Source organism: Tyto alba, unplaced genomic scaffold (assembly GCF_018691265.1).
Source record: "Tyto alba isolate M040663 unplaced genomic scaffold, T.alba_DEE_v4.0 Super-Scaffold_19, whole genome shotgun sequence".
In the NCBI taxonomy this organism is placed as follows: domain Eukaryota; kingdom Metazoa; phylum Chordata; class Aves; order Strigiformes; family Tytonidae; genus Tyto; species Tyto alba.
Genome location: NW_024881281.1, coordinates 11810769 through 11831596, shown reverse-complemented (window position 1 = coordinate 11831596; position 20828 = coordinate 11810769). Strand labels below are relative to the sequence as shown.

At 47.2% G+C, this 20828-nt stretch overlaps 3 protein-coding genes across 7 annotated transcripts; 2 read left to right on the top strand and 1 right to left on the bottom strand.

The window, feature by feature from the left end:
* The first annotated feature begins 687 nt into the window (after positions 1 to 687).
* On the top strand, positions 688 to 2241 carry LOC122153333 (DNA-directed RNA polymerase II subunit RPB11-a). 2 transcript variants are annotated; one of them, XM_042791382.1, is made up of 4 exons: positions 688 to 822; positions 910 to 999; positions 1296 to 1470; positions 1954 to 2241. In XM_042791382.1, the coding sequence occupies exons 1-4, from the start codon at positions 770 to 772 to the stop codon at positions 1987 to 1989; spliced, it is 354 nt and encodes a 117-aa protein (XP_042647316.1). In that variant the 5' UTR covers positions 688 to 769; the 3' UTR covers positions 1990 to 2241. The 2 variants fall into 2 exon arrangements, with proteins under 2 accessions (XP_042647316.1, XP_042647317.1); XM_042791383.1 differs by lacking the exon at positions 910 to 999 and having other exon boundaries at positions 717 to 822.
* Positions 2242 to 2381: 140 nt separating this feature from the next.
* On the bottom strand, positions 2382 to 18679 carry LRWD1 (leucine rich repeats and WD repeat domain containing 1). 4 transcript variants are annotated; one of them, XM_042791377.1, is made up of 17 exons: positions 18597 to 18679; positions 16523 to 16669; positions 14093 to 14327; positions 12964 to 13083; positions 12375 to 12527; positions 11301 to 11453; positions 10413 to 10553; positions 9425 to 9766; positions 8707 to 8833; positions 8352 to 8461; positions 7673 to 7880; positions 6071 to 6143; positions 5835 to 5975; positions 5015 to 5112; positions 4284 to 4445; positions 3499 to 3623; positions 2382 to 2768 (listed from the first exon to the last, which is right to left on the bottom strand). In XM_042791377.1, exons 2-17 carry the CDS (start codon positions 16600 to 16602, stop codon positions 2628 to 2630), a joined length of 2409 nt encoding a protein of 802 aa, XP_042647311.1. In that variant the 5' UTR covers positions 16603 to 16669; positions 18597 to 18679; the 3' UTR covers positions 2382 to 2627. The 4 variants fall into 4 exon arrangements, with proteins under 4 accessions (XP_042647311.1, XP_042647312.1, XP_042647310.1 ...); XM_042791378.1 differs by lacking the exon at positions 18597 to 18679 and adding an exon at positions 18539 to 18572; XM_042791376.1 differs by lacking the exon at positions 18597 to 18679 and adding an exon at positions 17399 to 17599.
* Positions 18597 to 20793, top strand: ALKBH4 (alkB homolog 4, lysine demethylase). The gene is made up of 3 exons (XM_042791381.1): positions 18597 to 18801; positions 19484 to 19681; positions 20152 to 20793. Exons 1-3 carry the CDS (start codon positions 18700 to 18702, stop codon positions 20791 to 20793), a joined length of 942 nt encoding a protein of 313 aa, XP_042647315.1. The 5' UTR covers positions 18597 to 18699.
* The last annotated feature ends 35 nt before the right edge of the window (positions 20794 to 20828 follow it).

Below are 20828 nucleotides of genomic sequence, written 5' to 3'. Positions count from 1 at the left end.
CTGCTGGTGGCAGCGATGGTGGCACTGGTGCCCTTTCCGGCGGCGGCACCCTTGGTGCTTCTGCTGATGGTGTCACTGGTGGTGGCGGTGCTCCTCGTGGCGTCACTGGTGACATCACTGGTGGCCCCGCCGGTGCCAGTAGGGGCGCTGAGGGCGGGACCACCGATGGTTTTGCCGCTGAACCCACCGATGGTGGCACTGGTGACATCACTGCTGCTGCTGGTGGCACTGGTGACATCACTGCTGACGGTGGCACTGGTGTCATCACTGCTGCTGCTGGTGGCACTGGTGACATCACTGCTGCTGCTGGTGGCGCTGGTGACATCACTGCTGACGGTGGCACTGGTGTCATCACTGCTGCTGCTGGTGGCACTGGTGACATCACTGCTGCTGCTGGTGGCGCTGGTGACATCACTGCTGCTGGTGGCACTGGTGACATCACTGCTGACGGTGGCACTGGTGTCATCACTGCTGCTGCTGGTGGCATCACTGCTGCTGGTGGCGCTGGTGACATCACTGCTGACGGTGGCACTGGTGACATCAGTGGTGGCCCTGCGGGTGGCGCGGATGGGGGTGGGGGCCACCACCGCTGGTGCTGCTCCTCGTGGCATCACCGCTGACATCACCACTTCCTATGGTCACCGACGGTGACGTCATGGGGGGGGGCGGGACGTGACGGGGCGCCTGCGCCGAGCCCTCCCGCCCGCCTGGGGGCGCTGTGGCCGCCGGGAGCGGGCGGAAGTGACGCGGCGGCGGCGCGAGCAGCGGGATGAACGCGCCTCCGGCCTTCGAGTCGTTCCTCCTCTTCGAGGGCGAAAAGAAGTGAGTGGGGGGGGGGGGGGGGGGGCGGCTTTTGGGGGGCAGGGGGGGCCCGGGGGCGGCGGTAACCGCCTGCCTGTGTCCGCGCAGGGTGGCCATCAACAAGGACACGAAGGTGCCCAACGCCTGCCTCTTCACCATCAACAAGGAGGACCACACGCTGGGGAACATCATCAAGTCGTGAGCTGAGAAGGCGGGGGGGGTGGGGAAATTTGGGGCGAGGGAAGAGGTTGGGGCTTTTTTTTTTTTTAATTTTTTCTCCCCCCTCATAAACATTCTGTCGTGTTGTGGTAGATGTCAGGTCCGGGCGAAGCAAGCCTGCCGTTAGGAGGGAGAGGGCATCGCCTCCCCAGACACACCGAGGGTGCCCTGTTTGAAAGCGCGTTGAACACGACTTTTTAATGTTTTTTTTTTTTTAATTCAGAAGCATTTGTGTTTGTTCTGCGGGGTTGTTCACGGCCGCTTTTCCGTTCCAGGCAGTTACTGAAGGACCCCCAGGTGTTATTTGCAGGGTACAAGGTCCCACACCCGCTGGAACACAAAATTATCATCCGCGTCCAAACCACCCCCGATTACAGCCCTCAGGAAGCTTTCACCAACGCCATCACGGATCTGATCAGTGAGCTCTCCCTCCTCGAGGAGAGGTTCAGGGTAAGTTCGTTTCTTTTTTTCTTTCAAGTATTTGAGCTTCTTGCAGCTCAAAGTGAAACAAAGAGAGGGGTAGTGCATCTTAGAGCTGCTTTACGTTATTCTGTTTTTTTTTTTTTTTTTTTTAATACTTCTGCCAAAATGCGGACAGTATTTCTGGCCACTTCTCATTGCTTCTGCTCAACTGTGTATTTATTTAGCCCCCGATTTTTGAGACTTAATCTGTCCTAAAGGTTATTTAGACAAAACCAGGGGGACCATGAACATTACTGTCTGTGTAATGTTCGCTGATGTGCTGGTGAAACATAACAGCATGGCAATTTTGTAAATATGTTTTAAGTATTATTCTTCTGGATGGTGGAGATTTCCACTGATTGTGGTGGTTCTTGTGTTTCGCAGCAGATTGTTACGAATGTTTAAACTATCCTCCTCCAGCTCAGTAACAGTTCTTGTCTTAGTGTATGTGTTTTTGTTTGTGTTTTGCAGGTTGCTATTAAAGATAAACAAGAAGGAGTGGAGTAAAATCAAGTGGACTGTACTTCTGAGGCAGAATGATATAATGATGGATCTGTTAGTTGGATGTTTTATTTAAACCCCCCGTCATGGCAAATATTTTCCCCCTTGTCCCACTTCTGTTTGTGTCATTTCTGAAAGCAGCAGTGATATGTTGAGGTGGTTTGTTTTTTTTTTTTTAATACTAGACAGGCACTTTGCCAAGAGGGTAAATGTCTTGATTTGGTGGATAAGTCATTAAAGTGATCTCTGCTCTTCTAACTGGCGCCTTAAGGCAAATATTTGTACTGGGCTGCTGGCAAGTTTATTGTGGGTGTGATTCCAGAATGAGAAGCTGCTGTGTCATAGCAGTAGATGAACTCTCTGCTTCTCCTTTTAAAAAAAGTCTAGGCACTGCCAACTGAGCTGGTATTTTGTTTTATTAAGTGTCATTTCTTTAAAACAAATGCACAAATTGTGGAAACTTACAGTAAAAGAAACCGGATGTTTACACTGACTTGATGAGTTTTACAAACTCTTACCTTTTCCTTTTTTTTTTTTTTTTCTTGCATGTAATAGCTGATCTAGAAAACTTCATGATTACATGGGTAATGGTCACTAATACTGCACTATCTCAAAGCACGGGAATGAAAATCTGTTATGAGGGACTATGACTTCTTCCAAATTGCTGTTATGTTCACACTAGTTAGAACAACAAGGTAAGTAAAAGTAGGGTCTGACACCACATTGTTTATTAGGACTTCAGTCAGCTGCTCACTGTTGGTGCGAAGCTCTGGCCACTGGAGAATCTAGGAGGAAACAGAGTTTGGGTAGGAAAGGAAGGGTGGTATTGTCTCTGAAAGTGGAAGGTTATTAATTACTGCAAGGCCTGGTTTGATGACTGGATTTCTGTGGAATCCACTTCCCTACCAACCTGGGGAAGCTGAACAGAACTGTCCTGCTCTCCGAGGGAGCTGGTGCAGCTCTGTGGCCCCCCTCCCAAAGGAGCAGGGTTCAACACAGGGGGACGTGATCAGAAAGGAAGGTGTGAAGGCAGCTGGGGCTGACTGCTGACTTGGGCAATATGCTTTTAAAAAGTTTAGGGGGCACTGGATCACGTCATACCTACATACAATGATAGCTCAAGAACACACTCTGGAGTGAGAGCCTTTGAGTGTGTGTGCCTTCATCATGCAAGGGAACAGCAATTGCCCAAAAGAGGACGGGCTCCAGAGGCCAGAGAAATACGCAGCAGGAAAAGGGGGGCAGTGAGCCCTTTCCTGCGTGCAGTTCTGCCAGGCTGCAGAATGCAGGAGCAAACAGACTTGCTTTACAGCTCCTAATTCCTGTCAGAGTTGTGTTTGTGTGAGCCTTGGTCATGCTCTGGCGAGAGGATTGCTTTTAACTGCCTGGGAGTGTTAGGTGTAGAAAACACAAGGCATGTTCTGGTGTAAATCTGTGCAGGAGCCTCGGGACAGCTTGCACCGGGGCAGGAGGGCGGCCCATCTCCACCCCAGAGGGTGAAGGAGACAGACCCACCTGTGAGGGAGGGATCCTCTTGTCTGAGCGTTTTCCCTTTGCAGAGCTCCATGCTGTGATGTATTTGGAGAGGTTGTACATCCACACGCTTCCCTTCTCATCGCCACAGAACACATAGTCTTTTGCTGTAAGAGCAAAAGGAGGTGGAAAACAAAAAAGTGTGGATCTGAGTCTCTTCCTCTCTAGACCAGAGCTCAAGACAATGCTGCAGGATCCCAGGGGAGGACATCATATTTCAGCAAAATTCCCTTTCCAGCACAAATATATTCATCTACCTTGCTCTGAAAAAAGTAAATTTATTTAAAGATAAATCAGCTGTCTCATTCTGGTACAGAAAAGCTAGTGATAAATGTTTTGGTATTTCTTCTGACTTTTTGGATTTGGGAAGTGGCAGACACATCAGGTTCATTTCCCGTCAGTCTTAAAACCAGCTGCCACCTGTGTGGAATTCCTGCTCCTTGCTTCAGGTGCACTGAGCATTAAAAGGGTTCCAGAAAAGCTGCAGGGCCAAGCCACCAGCTCTGTGTGCTTTGAAGACCTGTACAAGTCAACGTAACTGTAAGCCTGAGCTGTTCCCTCATTGTATGGGAGACAGTATAGCTGTAATTATTTACATACAGCTGGTGCTGGACTGCTGCTTGCAGAGGGGGAGGCCAGACATGTGTTCTCTGAAGGGGACTGAAATCCAGGCTCCCCCGAGGGGTGGGAGGGGAGGCACCCACAACTGTTCACAGTAAATCTCGCCCCGTGCAGCCGTGTCTGCTGCAGGCCCTGGTGCTGCCTACCTGGGCAGGTGCTGAGCGTCAAGTAGGACAGGTCTGTCGTGGACCACTCCAGCTCAGCTAAAATAAACGCGGCGACCGTTCGCTGGCATCCCTTCCCCTTTGTGTCAAAAGACCGACTCCAGCTCCATAAGTATATGCAGCCCAGCTTGGAGCTCTTGGAAACTGGGGAAGAAAGATGGGAGAGGCTGTTAGTTGCTGACAAGTGCCTGGCCACTGGTGCAGGTGGTCCACTCAGGTGGCTTTTAAGATGTGGGACCTGATACCAGCAGCAACTCTCTGTCTCCTTTACTGTATTTCAGGATAACTGGAAGCTGCAGAGGGATTTTCAGTCCCTTGTGTATGTTCCTGAACTGCAGAACAAGCATAAGCTATTCAGAACAACCCAGCCCATGCTTTAAGCACTCTCCCACCTGTGGGAATCCCCAATCCCCCTGCAAAAAAGTTCTACTTTCACCAGCCTGTGAGCAGACAGAAACTCTCCTCCCTCGCCCTTCAGCACCGCTCAGCCAGGTGTGCTCTTGATGGGTACACTCAAATTCCAGCCCTGCTCAGACATGGGTTTGCCCACAGTTTAGGGAAAGATAATGACTCTGGGAGACCACTCCATTCTGTTTAGCCCCCAAAAAAATCTAAAGAGGGAGTCGCACCCTATTCAGTCCCTCTGCTCATTGTGCTGGCTTCAGGCTGCCACATGCTGTTTTCCTGGATTGAGCTATTGTGCTTATACTCACCAACAATATCATCATTCAGAAAAGCCACACCATCAACTCTGTGAGATGTTGACATGCCTCCATCTTCATCAGGAAACTGGAATAGGACTTCAAAAGGCCTAGAGGAAGGGGAAGGGTAAAATGAGTCAAGTCCTGAACAGGCAGCAGTGGAAGGGCAGGCGGGTACAGAACTCAGAAGGAAATGCATGTGTTAGGGCATCTCTTGCCAAACTTGGGTGAATTCCCACTGGAACTTAGGCTTTCGGCCACCTGAGCTTATTAATACGGCAGAAGCCCATTTGTTTAAGTGACTGCTGTTTTACTTCATCTGTTTTTGTAGCAGCACCCTGGTAGGATAAGTAGGATATCCAGTAGGATTAGTATATGTCAGCAGGGCATGACTTCACTTGCTTCTTTCTTCTAATTTTTTTCTGTGCTCCCATAGCGTGCCAGTTTCCCGGGTAACCTCACGTACTAGAAGCAGGGTAGGCCTTTCTGTGAAACTCAAACTCGATCCAAGAATTTATACTCCATTACACTATTTCAAGATGATACGCCCTTAAGTTTTAGGGTATTGTATTACACACGTCAGCTTCAAAGCAGCCTGCAGTGCTTGTAGAGTGGAGCATCAATACAAGCTCAGGGCTGCTAGCTTTGATCACTCCTTTGGCACTACTCTCAAATTTTTTCTTGCTGCTACGGGAGGGGGACTATGTTTTAAGTTTGGTAGGACATGCTGCTTTTCTTGCTCAGACCTCCTCGGTTGGCAATAAAGCCTTTGCTAGGACTACCTCTTCTTGTTATAGAAAACAAATGCATGTGCCCAGCTTTTGGTTCTTGCCTGCTTTTTTGTTCCTTATCCAGTTTTATATTCCACGCAAAGCAGCCGCCTTCACAGCCAGCGAGCAGGTACTGATCTGGGCAGGTGGGGACCAGGGCAATCCGTAAGGGAATAGAGAGCGCTTCCAGCACCAGCAGCTGGCTAAAAGAAGAAAAACAGAACAAGCAGTTAAGTGTTGCTGTGACACGATAGTTATAGGCTCCTGGACTGGCCACATCTGGTATTTGAATCTTTACCTTGCTTTGAAATTGTAGTCACAGTCTGGAATCCCAATATCCCAGAGTGCAATTCGCTTGTCATAGGATGCAGCTATGGGACAGAGAAGAGAAGCAGGTAGTGACACCGCTGCTCATCTGGCTCTTCTCGTGCTAGCTGGCAATTCTACCTGTGTCACAGGCTGTAACGCTCTGAGCCTGTGGCAGCAGAGAGCTCATTAAAGCACAGCAGCAGTCACGGAGGCTCCTGGCTCAACACCACTTCACAGACATTGTCAAACATGCAGTAATTTGCATTCTTATCCCATGCTCCAAGAGGAGCAGATAAAAGAAAGTTTGGTTCCTGTTGTTCACTACTGAGTTGTGGCTTCACAAGGTCATTAATTAGGGCCCCTTTGAACTCCTGTTTCTGGTTATGGGTTCTACTGGGATCTAAACTATGAGCTCCAACCTCTACTCTCAGGCAGATGTCATTTTATTCCACATATCCACAGCTTACTGCGTTCACATCCACAGCAGCTCCCACTGGGAAAGTTGGTCACTGGCATAAAGTGTCTTAATGTCTTTGTCACCAAGCTGATATACTGACAGCAGAAATGATCCTAATCAGATGGCATCCCTCAAACTGGGAGTAAACGGGTTTGAGTCCAGTCTCCAAACAGGTATGCAAAGACTCTCACTTTATTACTATAAATTCTTCTATGCTATGTAACTAGCCTTGCTGTCCATGCTATTATATGGAGGTGCTACCAACCTCCTTATCCCTCAGGGCTTCTACCTTTTGCACTCTTGAGCTTCTGCTTGAAAAGTACCCACTACAGCCACCCATGTTTAAAAAAAAAAAAAACAAAACAAAAAACAACTTTTAATGGTTCATGTAGCAGTCTAACCACTCCAGGATGTGGATAATTGTAGGCAAGAGAAACAATGTGCTGTGGGGTGCAGGTGTGGTCTGAATGGCTCTGTAACAGCTTACTGTTCAGGCCTGACAATGCAGCTGCAATTTGTAATATGATGGCTCATTTTCTGTCCCTCAGCCTCTGTGGGCCCTTCTGTGGCACAGCTCTTCTGCAGCAGGACCTGAATAAAAATTTCTGACGAGGCACAGAACCCCCAAAAGATCTTCATTTATTCAAAAGCAATTAAGCACATAGTTTTGCTCGTTGGAAAAAAATGAAATCCAGCAGCCCATTATACGCTGCCTTGCCCCTGTTGCCATGCTCGATGAGAGCCCTGCCAGCTGACCGCTCGCTGCCCGGCCCCCAGCAGGCTGCTCTGGCTACCAACCATTCTTCTCACTCATCCCTGCGGAACGGATCCACTACCGGGCTCCTTTGTGGCTCCTGTGTGTGTGACAGCCACCCCGAGAGCTATCGAAACAGGAGCTGCTGCACCCAGCTAAAGGGTCAGGTTCTAGCTGAAACAGTCTGTACCTTCTGCAGATTGCTGCCCTATGACACTAATAATATTCCCACCCCAGTGTCTGTCTGCCCATGCTTTCCGTATGTCTGTGCAGTCCCTACCTGCACCTGCTTGCACTGGTGACAGTTCCCCTTTTTAAGGAAGCCCAGCCTTTTCTACATTAGGTACTAAAGTTACAATGATTCTGAACCAGAGACTTACTGAAGAGGTGAGTTTCTCGAGTTGGGCTGAAGCAGACAGTAGCAATGGGCTTTTTATGAGCCTTTATCTCTCCATAGCAGAAGTCAGCTGCCACATGAATCAGTTTGACGATCCCTCTCCTCCCAGCAGCTGCCAAGATATTATGAGATTTTTTCCGACTGTCGCTGATTACCATTGTGAGGGTTGTCCATGCAACACTGAAAAACTCCTAGGTTAGAAAGAAACCAAAAATATAGCGTGAAAGAGAACAGTCAGCAGGACGGCCGTTTGCTCAGAGATAAGACAACTATCACAAGAGCTATCCAGGTAAAATGACATGACTATTTGAGCTGGAGCATCACATCTCAAAACAACCCTGAGAAGAACACAAACTATCAAAACAGGACATTTACTCCTCTGTGCTGTCAAGCAGGCTTAGCAGCCTGGATACACATCCATATGCCTGTGTGAGGAGAAGAGGCAAACTAATCTTATAAACTAATAAAAAAATAAAACCAAACCAGGCTAAAAGGGTAAGCAAGATATGTTTACTACCTATCTTCATCCTTTTAGGGCCTGTCCATGGTAATGCTTGAAACCCTTTCAGGCCTCTCTGTAATATACATTAGGTATACCTGTATGTAATTATAATGGATTATGGTATTCCCACTCAATGCTTACTCTCCCAGTTGCAACCTACCTCTGTAGTCACCTTATACTTTTTCAGCACCGTCCCCGTCTCACAATCAATCAGACAGACAGATTCCCCTCCACACGTTGCCACAGTTCTGGAGGAGCTCACAATGGGATCTAAAAGATGAAAAGAACAGGTGAGACGTTCCCAGGTTCACCGATAACATGTGAAGACTGCAGCTTATCACTGCCTCGTGCTCTCCCAGTCTCCTGTTTTCAAAGTCAAAGAAGAAGTACGTAAGCAAGTCTCTTCCTGACAACGGAGACTACAGCTTGAAGAAGCAGGGTCTAACGCATGGAGTCCGCTGGGATTCCAGAGCCGGGTGGTTCTAGGAATCCTGCAAACCTCTTTAAGGGCTCACCTTTCCTGGCTCCACAGTCTAGCAATGGCTCGAAGACACAGGACCAGAGCTGCGTTTTAAAATCCTCGCGGCTGTTGCCTTTACTGTGACACTGAAGAAAATGCAATGGCTCTGCACTGACATCCTCCTACAATAAACCATCCACATTTAGAAAATTCATTCCCCTGACAGTGTTTTGTCTGTGATTGCCTTGACAGAACCCTCTACTGAACACAGCAATCTGAATTAAACTGAAATATTTTTCAGCCCTTCTGTGCTACAGAGAACAGGAGAGACTGAGGTGTCACCACCAATGCTCAAGATTCCTAAACCAGCAGGCCCAGCAGTGAACCCCACTTCCAGCTGCAGAGAAATGTGAAAAACCCTTTAGATCCCCACTGGTCTGAGCTGAAGGGGAAACACCTTTTCCCATGCAGCCAACAGTTTGACCTGAGAGCAAGTCACGCCAGGTCCATTTCTAAGAACAGACTTTCAGTGCACCACCTCAGAGTGCTGGTCCATCCATCCCCTGCAGGGGATTCACTTCTCCAGGGGGGGCCCTTCCCTGACGCCTCAGAGATTTAAAACAACAACAAAACAAAAATAAAAACTGTAACTCACAATATATCTGGCCAATTATGAGCTCCAAGGTGTGCAGAGCTCTGATGAAATTTGAATGAGGCTCCTCCCACTAAACCAAGAGGCCAGACGCCAGTTCCAAGGGGGCTGATGAACATACCTTACCCTTGGAGTTCTTCACTGGGATCAAGCTAACAACTCCGTTGTCCTGCTCCTGGCTTTTCTGTTCCCCTGGCAGCTGGCTGGATCTTCTGTTGCTTTGCCCCTTGGGAAACTGCTCTCCATTCCCATCTGTCTCTTCAGCTCCCTGCTCAGGGGTTGCCTCTTTGGCTGGCTGGTCCGATGTTCTTGGTTTATCAGGAACTGGCTCATCTTGCACACAACTGGACTTTCTGGGATTAACTGCAGCTGCCTCCTTGGTCTTTGCCTGGGACTTGGCTCTCTTGTTTCCAGAGCCTGCTTTTGAATTACTTCTTTTCCTCTTGCTGGGCACTACTGTGACCTGTAAGGCATACTGTCAGTTTCGGCAGAAGATTTCTAGCTTTCCCAAGATGTGCAAATGATTTTTAAGTCAGAGAGATTAATTATTCAAATGCAAGTACACTTCCAGAGTTACAGACTGGGTTCCAAGGATCAGACAGCTCACAGCTGCAGAGTTCCTAGAGGCAGAAGCTAACGAAAATCACACAGCCAACCTCATTTTCATCTCACTTCCCTTGTCCCAGTTACTTGCAATTTACATATGATGTGGAAAAGCAGATGTGGCCCATGGACCGTGGGGGTTCAGTCCGCAGCCAATTCAAAGAAGGCAAACACCATCACAGTCTGGCCATGCATCAGCCCAGTTCTCTCATTAAAAATGTCCCTTCCTCAAAGGAGAGGTGGAGTCAGTAGGACTACACTCATGAAATCGTTTGGGTCTCCTATGAGAACAGAAGCTCTCTCCTCTTGGAGAGCAACTCAACCTTCACATTGCTGGGAAAGCTTCAATCTGGCCATAGAGAACAAGCCTCAGCTGCTGAATACAGGCTGGAGCCTGAGACTGCCCCTATGGTTACCAGAAGGTCATAAATGTAAACTGGTAAGTGCTACTGAATTCGTAACAAATAAAAAGGACGTTGTTAATGTAATTGGAAAAAATCACCTACCTGATCCACAACCTCTGCAGCTTCCCTGGGGCTTTCTGTACTTTCCTCCTCATTCTCATCCCTCGCCTCCTCTGGTTCAGGATCTGTGTTTAACTCCAGACCCAGTGAATATGCCAGAAACTCTTCTGCAATCATTTTCACCTTAGAAGCAAGTATGTGGATTTGTTAAAAAAAAATTAAACAAAACAAAACCAAAAACAAAACAGCAACAAACTCTGATGTATAATGACAAGAGCTGCTTTGCTGAGTTTTTATTATCCGCTCCTACTATTTTACGTGAATTTCACAAGTCATGGAGGAGCCCTCAGCTAACAGTCTGGCAGGCCAATTCCTCTGCTGATATTACATGACCCGAGAACTTTACTTCGTCATGGGCACCCAGGGTACACATTTGCAAAAATGACAGCACAGCAATGAAACAAGACAAAGGAGAGATGGAAGCCTCAATTGTATGTATGCACATACAATTAAAACATGTTACAAACTAAATGGTATCTTTCCCCACTGGAAGTAACTACAGTTCTGTCATTACCTTTTCTTCTTTCATACAGCTTCCATCAAGACTAAAGTTTGCTATTAAGAGTTATTTGCAAATAATTAAGTACTAAGGATACTGTAGTCTTGTTCATTATGACAAGTATCATTATTGCTGTGAATTAAAAAAACAATGTTTAATGGCAGTCACTGCAATTTGGTGCACATGTAGCCCTAGTGCTTCCCGTAACTGCTTAACAAAACAGTGAAGAAAACCAGAAAAAATGATACCACCTGTCTGCAAGGGCCCTGATACCCTGAACACAAATCCAGAGCATTTTAATCAAATCCATTCAGAATCAGGCTGCAGAATCTCTGCTTGAAGAACAGCAGGGTAAGTGAAATGTAACCTACCCGCCAGCGGGTGAACTCACTGAGTGAGCTGGGTCCATACACTACATTGGTTTGCACTGACTTCAGGAACTTCTTCTTGATGGCCTTCACTTGTTCAGCTGTGTATTTCTCAGGAAGTTGGTCACGAAAGAATTTTTTCCAGTGAGCAGTAACCTAGGCAGAAAGACTGAGTTTACTCAACAGAATACTACAGAAAACCAGAGCAGAAAAGCACAAGAGTACTTGTGAAAGCAATTAAGAAGTTGCCAACCCTGACGCTCTGCTAGCTACATGATGGCACTGCTTCCATTTATTTTATCAGCATTCAAACCATGTCTTCAGCTAACAAGAAACCCAATTCCTCTGGACCAAGCTTAAGTGAGTGTGGCTAAGCAGATACTGTCAACACGGATCCAAAGCAATGCCTTATTTCATGCCTCTGGATCCCTAACAAATGGTCTTAAGGAGTCTTACACTGGGCCCTACTAACATGGAGTAACCTCACAGGTAACTGATTTATTATAACAGGCATGGGATAACAGGGATGTTTGAGTTTTCTTGCAGTTCAAGTGCGTGCGTGAGCAGGACTGTTGCCTGGTATCTATAAATCTAATGTCATCCCCATTTATAGATACCTTGACTCCAAAAAGCTTTTGCACTATGGGCACAATCATGCAGATGCTCACCTACCAGCACAGTTTCCCATCTGAGAGTTTCTGGTGGGTAGTAACACAGGTATAAGCATTTGGACTCAACAGATATCTGATGTCAGACACAGCAGTAAGAAGTGGGCAGCCAGGTACCATCAGGGAAAAGGATGTGGGGCACAGATATCAGCACAAAATGAACAGAATGGGGGAGTATTTGGTGTCTTATTAAACAGCCAACCATGCCCAGTTGCCTGGAGGATAAGAGGCTGAGCAGCCCTCACCAAGACCCTTTGAGGTACAAGATATTACACAGATAACACTTAGCACAATAGGCCATCCCAGTCTTCAGTATTTGATCTCTCCACCACTGCTACACAAAAGGAATTAACAAGATCAGCTATCTAGAATACAAATAGTAAGAGCAGTACTGCACAAAAAAACCCACCTTTTTCATAACAGAACAATAGTTTTGCTCAAGATCACGTGCTTTGTGAGGACAATCTGGCAGGAGCGAAACTGTGTACGTAAATGAGTGAAAATACAGTTCCAAACATGCACAGCTGAAGAAGAAAGAACAAATCCTTGTTCCTGGTGTATGCTGGAAAAAGCAAGATTATCCCGAGCTTGGTTCTGTGCTCCCCATTCCTGCAGCTGGGACAGTAATGTAAATTAGATGGGGAGGTATATATAAATGCAGCTGTTACGTCAGCACCAGGCTTCTCCCATTTTTGAACGATGATTGGAATGACTTGAAAAACTAGAGGGCCAGACACAGACCTTGCTGGCCCTGCTCCTGTGATTTAAAGTGAAGGCAGAAGTTGACTACAGAGAACAGGTAGAGCAAATGCAAGCAGTGACCAGAGAAAGCAGTAGTGAGGCATTTACTCAGTGGACTATACCGTGGGCTGTGCTCAGCTCATACCAGAATTACTGTTAACAATTTGATCCTTGCTTGCAACCCTGTCATTAAACTGAGCACAGTATTTAGTTATTTCTCAGATATTTAGAGATTAAGAAAATATCACATGTCTTACCTTGCTGGTCAGCTTACGACTATTGACACGCCTCACGTGATTAGCCAGTTTGGTTATATCCTTGCCATTGAGTAGCCGAAGATTTTGCAAAAGAAACATTACTTTATAGTCATCATTGAGCTAGAAAGAGAAGACAACAGTTACAAAAACTGTACAAGTGGTACTTGCTTTAGCTTTAGTCCTTTATTAAAATACAGCCAAGGATGAGAAGAATGTATTTAGTCAGGAAAAGCCACTTCACAAAATCTTCTCAGCACTTCCAACTCGATTATCACCTTTTAGCTGTAAGTCAACTTTCTCCTGTGAGTTGTGATCTTCAACTGCAGACAAAAGACCTGCCCCACACTCATGCAGTACTGGCACCCAACACAAGGTGGTGGCGGTGGAACCGGGCTCATCTGCTCCGGCCCCAGTGCAAGGCAGGGCATTCCGTTCTCACCCTTTAACTAAGAGAGCATCTAACAGAGGAAGGCCGGCCTTGCCCACAGTAAACCTATGTGAAGCAGGGCTTCTTTGGGTCAGGCGCCTTCTAGGCCAGAGCAGCTCCCCAATCCAGTTTACCAAACAGGCATACACATACTTCTGCCTGCATGCACCAGCAAATAAGCATCTGGGGGACAGCGATGGTGGCTGATGCCAGTTTAAAGCACAAATTACAGTTTTGTAATTTTAACGTTAAACTGTGCAGTCAGCAGAGCCTCTTGGGAGAAGTCAGAAAACTTAAACTAGACTTAATCACTGAGTTTAAGCAGAAGACCAAGTCTGCTCTTCCAGAGTACATAGGGCACTAAAAGTAACATACAAGAAGGACATTTCTATAGAATCATTACTGTATTTTACACAAGCATGAGCATAAGATGTACTGCCTGACAAGCCTAAGATGGGACCCTGCCTTGGAGAATCAGACATTCAAAATACCCAGATTTTAATATCTGGGTGGTTTTGGGCAAGCCACTTCTGCAGATTGGGAAATAGTGGCACAAACTGGTGAAGGGGCACAAAAGACTGTCTGCTTTCTCAGATGCCCTAACACTTGCTGCCTAAGAACAGTATATAAGAACCGGGCCTAACTGCTGTTTGTTTCTCCCTCTATTTAATGCTTCGCCTATAAGGATGGGAGGTAACTCACTGTCAAGTACACATTGTTCTCATAAGTCAGCTCCTCGAGCAGAGGGAACTGTTTCAAAGCAGTTACATCTTCCAGTTTGTTGTTGTTGCAGTTTAGGACACGCAGATCAGGCAGGGTTAGACTGCTGGGAAATTTGTCCAGTAAATTATCAGAGAGATCTAGTTTCTGCAGATGCCTCAGACGGGAAAACAAACGCGGGTCTAAGTCTCCAGTCTTCAACTGCAGCTTGGACAGGCTGAAAACAAAAGAGAACATGAACTACCTGCAGTTCACTGGAAAAACAAGTGCTGACTTTCACAGGATATAAGGTCCCACCTGGTGGCACCTCTCAGTCTAGCACAATGCACTGGGTAAATCTGACCAAACCTGCTCTCTTGTCTGCAAGCACACATACATGGAAAAGATGCTGCATCTGAGCTAAGAGACACCATCAGAGACTCAAGTCTACCTAAGTATTTGCAGTACAATTAACATACAATACAGATCAACCTCCTGTGGGTAACAGAGCTGGCTGTGAGCAGTGAATCACCAGAAAAGTTCCTGTTCATAGAAAAAAAAATACCACACCTCTAAGAAGTTTGGTATTTTATTCCTTTGCAATGTAAATTCAACAGAACAAGCTGTGGAAATACAAGCCACTTATCCCCTAGACCATCAGTCTAACCTGTCCACAGAATGCTCTAGATTCATTATTTCACTCATTTTTTTGAAATCATCATCTCACAACTGCTGTAAGCAATATAAGACTATGGTGATTCCAAAAGGCTAGCCATGTCCTCCCCCTCACTTTGTGCTGACACCTGCACTCACACAACAACGTGGCAAATTGGATCAGTTTGCTGATTTGGCTCAAAACTTTTCTTCTCTGCATTGGAAGTTAAGTTCAGACCAAGGGCAGAGTAGGTCCCAAAATCATTTGGTTGTTTTCAAAGAACTAATTTCACAAAAAAGTGATTTTTCCATTTCTTTTACAGTGAATGCTGCTGCAAAAACTTCCAATGGCAAATACAGAAATCTACCTAACAAAATCCCAAGGCTGCCATCAAAACAGAAGCATTCTGTCCTGAAAGAGGAAGTGGTACAATATTTATGAGGGGAAAAGAATATTCCTTCTCTGTAAGGAAGTGAAAACTGCGTTTTATAAAGAGGGTCATTTAGATTTGATTAGATCATTTACTTGAGCTCCAAAGGTAGCTTTCTAGTCCTGACAGCCAACATCTCTTGAAGACACAAGCCTGAATTCCTTTAGGAAACAGAATCTCCATCTCTAATGATTAATTTAAAAAGGCCTTCTAAATATAAACGAAGTGTGAATAAACGAGGTAAATAAAATTAGGAAGCAAGACAATTTCTCCTTCCCTTGTTATCTCAGAAGCCTAACCAGCCAGTCCAAGCATATAAGAAAAGTTGAACAGAATTCAGATGGCTGCAAAGCTGAGTGTGACTACTGTGTCATTTTGGGGAGAAACTCAACACAGTGTTCCCCAAATGGACTTTCTGAAATACAACCTTTCAAAATCATGGCACGAAGCTGCATGGAAAAAGCCACACTCTAGAAATTCACTGCTTCAAAATATCTCAGTATCATTTTGTTATTGAGATTACTGCAGCCTATACTATTCAGATAAATGTTTGAGTTTCTCTTCAAATTATTTTAGCACAAGACAAACTAAAAGAAATAACTTTAAAGAGTACATGTGAAACCCAAAACTCTTACATCAGCAACAAAAACAACAAAGGTGCCAGACAGATATTGGCTAGCTGAGTAACTTGGATTGACCAGTTTTGGAATAGAAGAATTCCACTGTGTTAAATATTTGGAAAGACATGTATTTTTGATGACCTTTGTTAAGGATCTGAGCAACAAAACTGGTTTTAGTGGTTTCTAAGTGTGTCAGAGTTTATTCTCCTTCTCCGAGGTATCCTCCTAGTCTGAGGTACTAATATAACTGGATTCAGGGGAGATGAAAAGTGATGGAGGGAGGGGAAAAGGGAGAAGAAATAATGCCAAAAATATTTTAAAAACACTCTAAAATCCAGGTCAGGAGAGATTCTCTTATTCACATTAAGCAATTGCTAGCAAAGACAGAAGTGTTTTGGGGACAGGAAGTAGGGATATCTTAGGCAGGGTTATGTAGGGATATCTTGGGGTTAGGAAATCGGGATCCAGCCTCAAGCAGTTTTACAGAAGAAAGGTGACAGCATGTATGTAATATAAATGGTGAAAAGAGGTGGTAATTGTTGATAACCTATCTCATGAATGCAGTTCCACTAGTGCTCACTGATCACTCATCGAGAATGCCATCTCCCGTTCTGTGCTTTGTAACTGTCTCTCTTTTTTCAGTAAAAATGCTTAGAGGAAGAAAGACAAAAAAAGGATGACCCAGGCTGAATTCAGCTGGAATTTTCCACGGGCCCATCTGCACTTACTTCAGTGTCTCAATCTTTCGAAGCCTTGTAGATCTTGGGACTGCTCTTTCCAAAAGGAGTTCTGTAGTGATTTTTGACATTTTTAGTATCCACCCCTCTGCTGGAATCACTAATCGGTCAGCTGTAGAATCTCTTCTTGTAACCTTCCTGGTAAAACAAACAGAATAAGAGGAAGTCCTTTCAATTGACTCCAAAAGGGGGAAAAAAAAAAAAAAAGTTATGAGGTTAGCTACTGATTTTGCTGCTGTGTGTGAAGTCACCTTTCTCACATGGTTGAAATGAAAATACCAGAGATTGTTATTACGCTGGGCACACGCTCCCAACACGCTGACCCAACCCATCCCCAAAACAACAGTGATACCTCCCTTGGCTATTAAAGCGACAGACTTGCTGTACATGAAAGCTGTCCGCGGGGTGATGGCACTCAGGGCTAGGCCAGACTCGCTGTTACCTGTTTGTACCTCTCCTGAGCATCAGGGCTGTGCTCTAAGAACTGCAACATGATTTCAAATAAACAGCAACAGTAAGAATAAATACACCTGGTGTGAATGTCTTCCTCCCAAGGAAAAGACACAGTGCGCTCACTGGCCTAGCCAGATGGATAGACTCTTGGCTGACAACTTCTAAATTCCCTAAAACTTTGGAAAACTGAATTAATTACCAGAAATGTGAATCCCCACCAATCAATAACATAATTTTCTCACCATGGAGAAAAAAAAATCAACAGCATTCTGTATGTTATTGATAATTAGTAGATGTTTTCAAGCATCGTTGTGGATAGGACAGTACACGCGCACACACGGATACACTGGTATTTAGAATAGTAACACTGATAGGGGCAAATTAGCTTCATGAAATTACTGGTTTGTGGCTTACCGCTCTTTCTGACATGGATTCCAAGAGTGGGAAATAGAAGAGAAAAGAGCTCCAAGGGCAGGATCACTATTGTCTTTTTGTGTTAGTCTCACCACTGCCTACTCCAGTAAGCTGTGAGGAATACACGAGGCACTAAGGTGTCCTCAAGGTTGACTTCAGCACCATAACATGCCTACAGCACCCGGGCCATCGGGTTTGATAAGCAATGGGACATTGCTTTGTTAACACCTGTAAGTAAGGACAATCCTTCATGTATGGAATAGTTTGTACCTGCATAAAGAACACAGAGCCTGAAAACCAGTTTGAACAGCAGCTGTTGAGGATTTGATCCTTCAAGCAACAGAGCTATGACTGAAAGCCAAACCATAGGATCGGGCCTAACGAACCTCCCTAAGCTCCAGTATCTGTAACAAAAATTTGACACCGACGACTGCGGATGTTCCCATCACCCTCTTTTTGAGCACGCCAACACCTCAGCCACAGCTGTGACCCCAGGGGAGCCCACCACAGAACACGGCCCCATCACCCCAACGCCACGGGTGATGCTGCAGAAGGCGCCTTCCGTCACCCCGACGAACCCCAAAACCCACCCAAACGAGGGACCTCGGCCAGAAGCAGCCACCGACCCTCCTCCCGCCCTACAGCATCATCTCCCGGGCTCGGCAGGGTGTCGGTTCAGGCCAGACTAACGCAGCGGGGAGGAAAATTAGTTTAGTTTTAACCACCCCGCGCCGCCCGGACCGCTGCTTCGGCTAAACCGAGGCGAAGCCGGCTGCCTGCCGCCGGCCTGTCAGCCCGCCCGGGCGGCGAGGAGGCCCCGGCGGCCCCTCAGACCGCGGGGGACCGGCTGCCGGGCTGCAGGCCGCGGCACCGCCCCGGGCAGGGCCAGCGGCCCCGGATGCGGCTCCGGGCCGCGACCGCCCGCCTCACGCTGCCCCCAGCCCGGAGGCGGCGCAGGCCGGCGCCAGGCCTGGGCGCCCCCCGCGGGTGTGTGCGCGCTGGGGAGCGGGACTACAACTCCCAGCGGCCCCCGCGGCGCGGCCGGACCCGGCTCCGCTGCTCGGCGCCGCGCGGACTGCTGGGAAAGCGAGTCCTACACCCCCCACACACACACACACCAACCCCCACGCCCCCATTCACCCGGCCGCGCAGCCCGCCTGCCCCGTCGCCGCCTCGGCCCCCACTCCGCTCCCCTCACCTGGGAGCGGCGGCGGCGGGAGGGGAGGAGGAGGAAGAGGAGGGGGAGAGAGGAGGGGAGGGGGCGGCGAGGGCGGCCCGTATCCTCAGCAAAGCCGGCGGGGATGGAAGAGAGGCGCGGCGGTGACGGGCCGGGCTGCGGCTGCAAGGGGATCCGCTCCTGCCTGCTCTGCGAGGGGCCCGCGCAGGCCGCTCCGCCCCCGCAGGTACCGGGGAGGGGGCGGCGGGGCGGGGCCGGCGGGGCGGGGCCGGCGGGGGGAGTTGGGAAGGGGGGGGGGGGGGCGGCTGCCATGTTCCCCTCAGGGCGGGCCCGGGCTGTGGGGGGGAAGGCGGGGACCCCGCCACGGCTCCCCCGGGGGACAAAGCAGGGCTGCTCACCCCCCTTCCTCCGTGGGGTTCGTGAAAAGAGCCTCAGGAACGGCCCAGGTGCCCGCGGCCACCCCAAAAGCCAAGACGGACCTCACCTGGGCGCCACACGCTAAGAAAAGGCGGGTGCGCTGCAGCTTGGCCTTTTGGCCTGGACGATTTTTATCAACTTTCCTCATTCAATATTTATTGATATAACAAAACGTATCTCTACCGCCAGAATACTGACCATTAATCTCTTTGTACATTTGGCACCGAGAAGCATCTGTTCTTCCCTGTCTTTGCAGGATAAAGACATTACTAGGAAAGAAAAGAGGCTTCGAGCAAGCAGCACGCTCCTGCAGCTGTTAAAAAATAAAATCAGGGAAGAGTTGTTCCTCAGAAGCAGCTCAGCTGTAGACTTTCTCATGTCTACAAGAATCATGCTGCAACATCAAGGTTGCAAGGGTAAATCATGGAAATGCCTTACTGTGACAAGTTTCTCCCCATTGCTTTTTTTCTTCTCCAACGTTAATTCCACAGGGAGAAGATAATTTCACTTACTGTCCAGCAACAGGCCTAGCTAAAGGAAATGAGCACTCGGAATTTGCTGGCTGGGCATTTCCATTTCCAGGGGTGTTTCTGATGGAGGAGTTCGTTAGCAAAGATGAAGAATCTGAGATAGTTGAACTGATGGATCGAGATGACTGGAAACCATCACAGTCTGGCCGAAAGAAACAGGTTTGACACTAGGAGCACATTTGTTCTTAGATCTCTCTGGAAAAGGAAAGCTGGTTTTAGTTAAAACACAGAATATTTGCAAGTTTCATTTAATATTTTCCACTGGAAGCTTTTCCTGGAATCAACTGCAATAATTACTTGTAATTAAAGTCAACTTCTTACAAAAATATATGGTAGTTGTAACAAATCATACTTGATGGTGCGTGTTCAGGCATTAAAGTTCACGCAATCTCCAGGTGAAAGAAGTGGGTGTTTTGTTTTTACTTTACAGGTGATAAATCTAATTCCAGACAAATTAACGTAGCTTCACTTAGTCCTTTTGTAACCTGGTGACCAGGCCACTGGAAGAGATGAGAACTCAAAAGTCTTGACCATGAGACCTGTAGGGATCACAGCCTCTCCAAAAAGACTCGTCCTAGATTTCTGATTAACACCAGCTCTTCCCCCCGCCCCCTCTTCTTTTCCAACAGGACTATGGACCCAAAGTGAACTTCAAGAAACAAAGGCTGAAAGCTGGCAGCTTTACCGGTTTGCCAAGTTTTAGTAAAAAGATTGTGGCACAAATGAAAGCCTGCTCTGTACTTGGCAGTTTCTTACCTGTTGAACAATGTAATCTGGACTACATGCCAGAGAGAGGTTCTGCCATCGACCCACATTTTGATGACTGGTGGCTTTGGGGAGAGCGTCTGGTTAGCCTAAACTTGCTCTCAAAAACCGTGCTATCCATGTCTTGTGATTCAGAGGACAGTATCCAATTATTTCCCACTTACAGTAAAGAAAATGGGGAATTGAGTCCCCCTGGATCTCTTACACAGACGTCAGCATGCAAAAATTCAGACAAAGGGGGAATCAACTGCATTTTATCCCCAAGGCTTGTGCCAAGTAAAGAGGTGACTATTGCCATTCACTTACCCCGAAGGTCTCTGGTGGTGCTGTACGGTGACGCACGGTACAAGTGGAAACACGCGATTTACCGCAAGCATATAGAGCATCGCCGAATCTGTGTCACATTCAGGGAGCTGTCTGCAGAGTTCAGCGCTGGAGGAAGGCATGAGGAACTGGGTAAAGAACTGCTAGAAATAGCTCTTTCATTTCAAGGAAGACCGGTGTGATCAGCAAGGGGAAGATGGAATTGCATTTTGTTAGG

Excerpts from the sequence above, each read along its gene's own strand:
- LRWD1 (XM_042791377.1), bottom strand. The coding sequence starts at position 16,602 with ATGTCAAAAATCACTACAGAACTCCTTTTGGAAAGAGCAGTCCCAAGA. Across the intron at positions 10,554-11,300 it reads GTGAGTTCACCCGCTGGCGG|GTGAAAATGATTGCAGAAGA; the intron begins GTAGGTTACATT and ends CTTGCTTCTAAG. Across the intron at positions 8,462-8,706 it reads AGACTGTGGAGCCAGGAAAG|ATCCCATTGTGAGCTCCTCC; the intron begins GTGAGCCCTTAA and ends TTCATCTTTTAG.
- LOC122153333 (XM_042791382.1), top strand. The coding sequence starts at position 770 with ATGAACGCGCCTCCGGCCTTCGAGTCGTTCCTCCTCTTCGAGGGCGAA. Across the intron at positions 823-909 it reads CTCTTCGAGGGCGAAAAGAA|GGTGGCCATCAACAAGGACA; the intron begins GTGAGTGGGGGG and ends GTGTCCGCGCAG. Across the intron at positions 1,471-1,953 it reads TCCTCGAGGAGAGGTTCAGG|GTTGCTATTAAAGATAAACA; the intron begins GTAAGTTCGTTT and ends TGTGTTTTGCAG.
- ALKBH4 (XM_042791381.1), top strand. The coding sequence starts at position 18,700 with ATGGAAGAGAGGCGCGGCGGTGACGGGCCGGGCTGCGGCTGCAAGGGG. Across the intron at positions 18,802-19,483 it reads AGGCCGCTCCGCCCCCGCAG|GGAGAAGATAATTTCACTTA; the intron begins GTACCGGGGAGG and ends TTAATTCCACAG. Across the intron at positions 19,682-20,151 it reads AGTCTGGCCGAAAGAAACAG|GACTATGGACCCAAAGTGAA; the intron begins GTTTGACACTAG and ends CTTTTCCAACAG.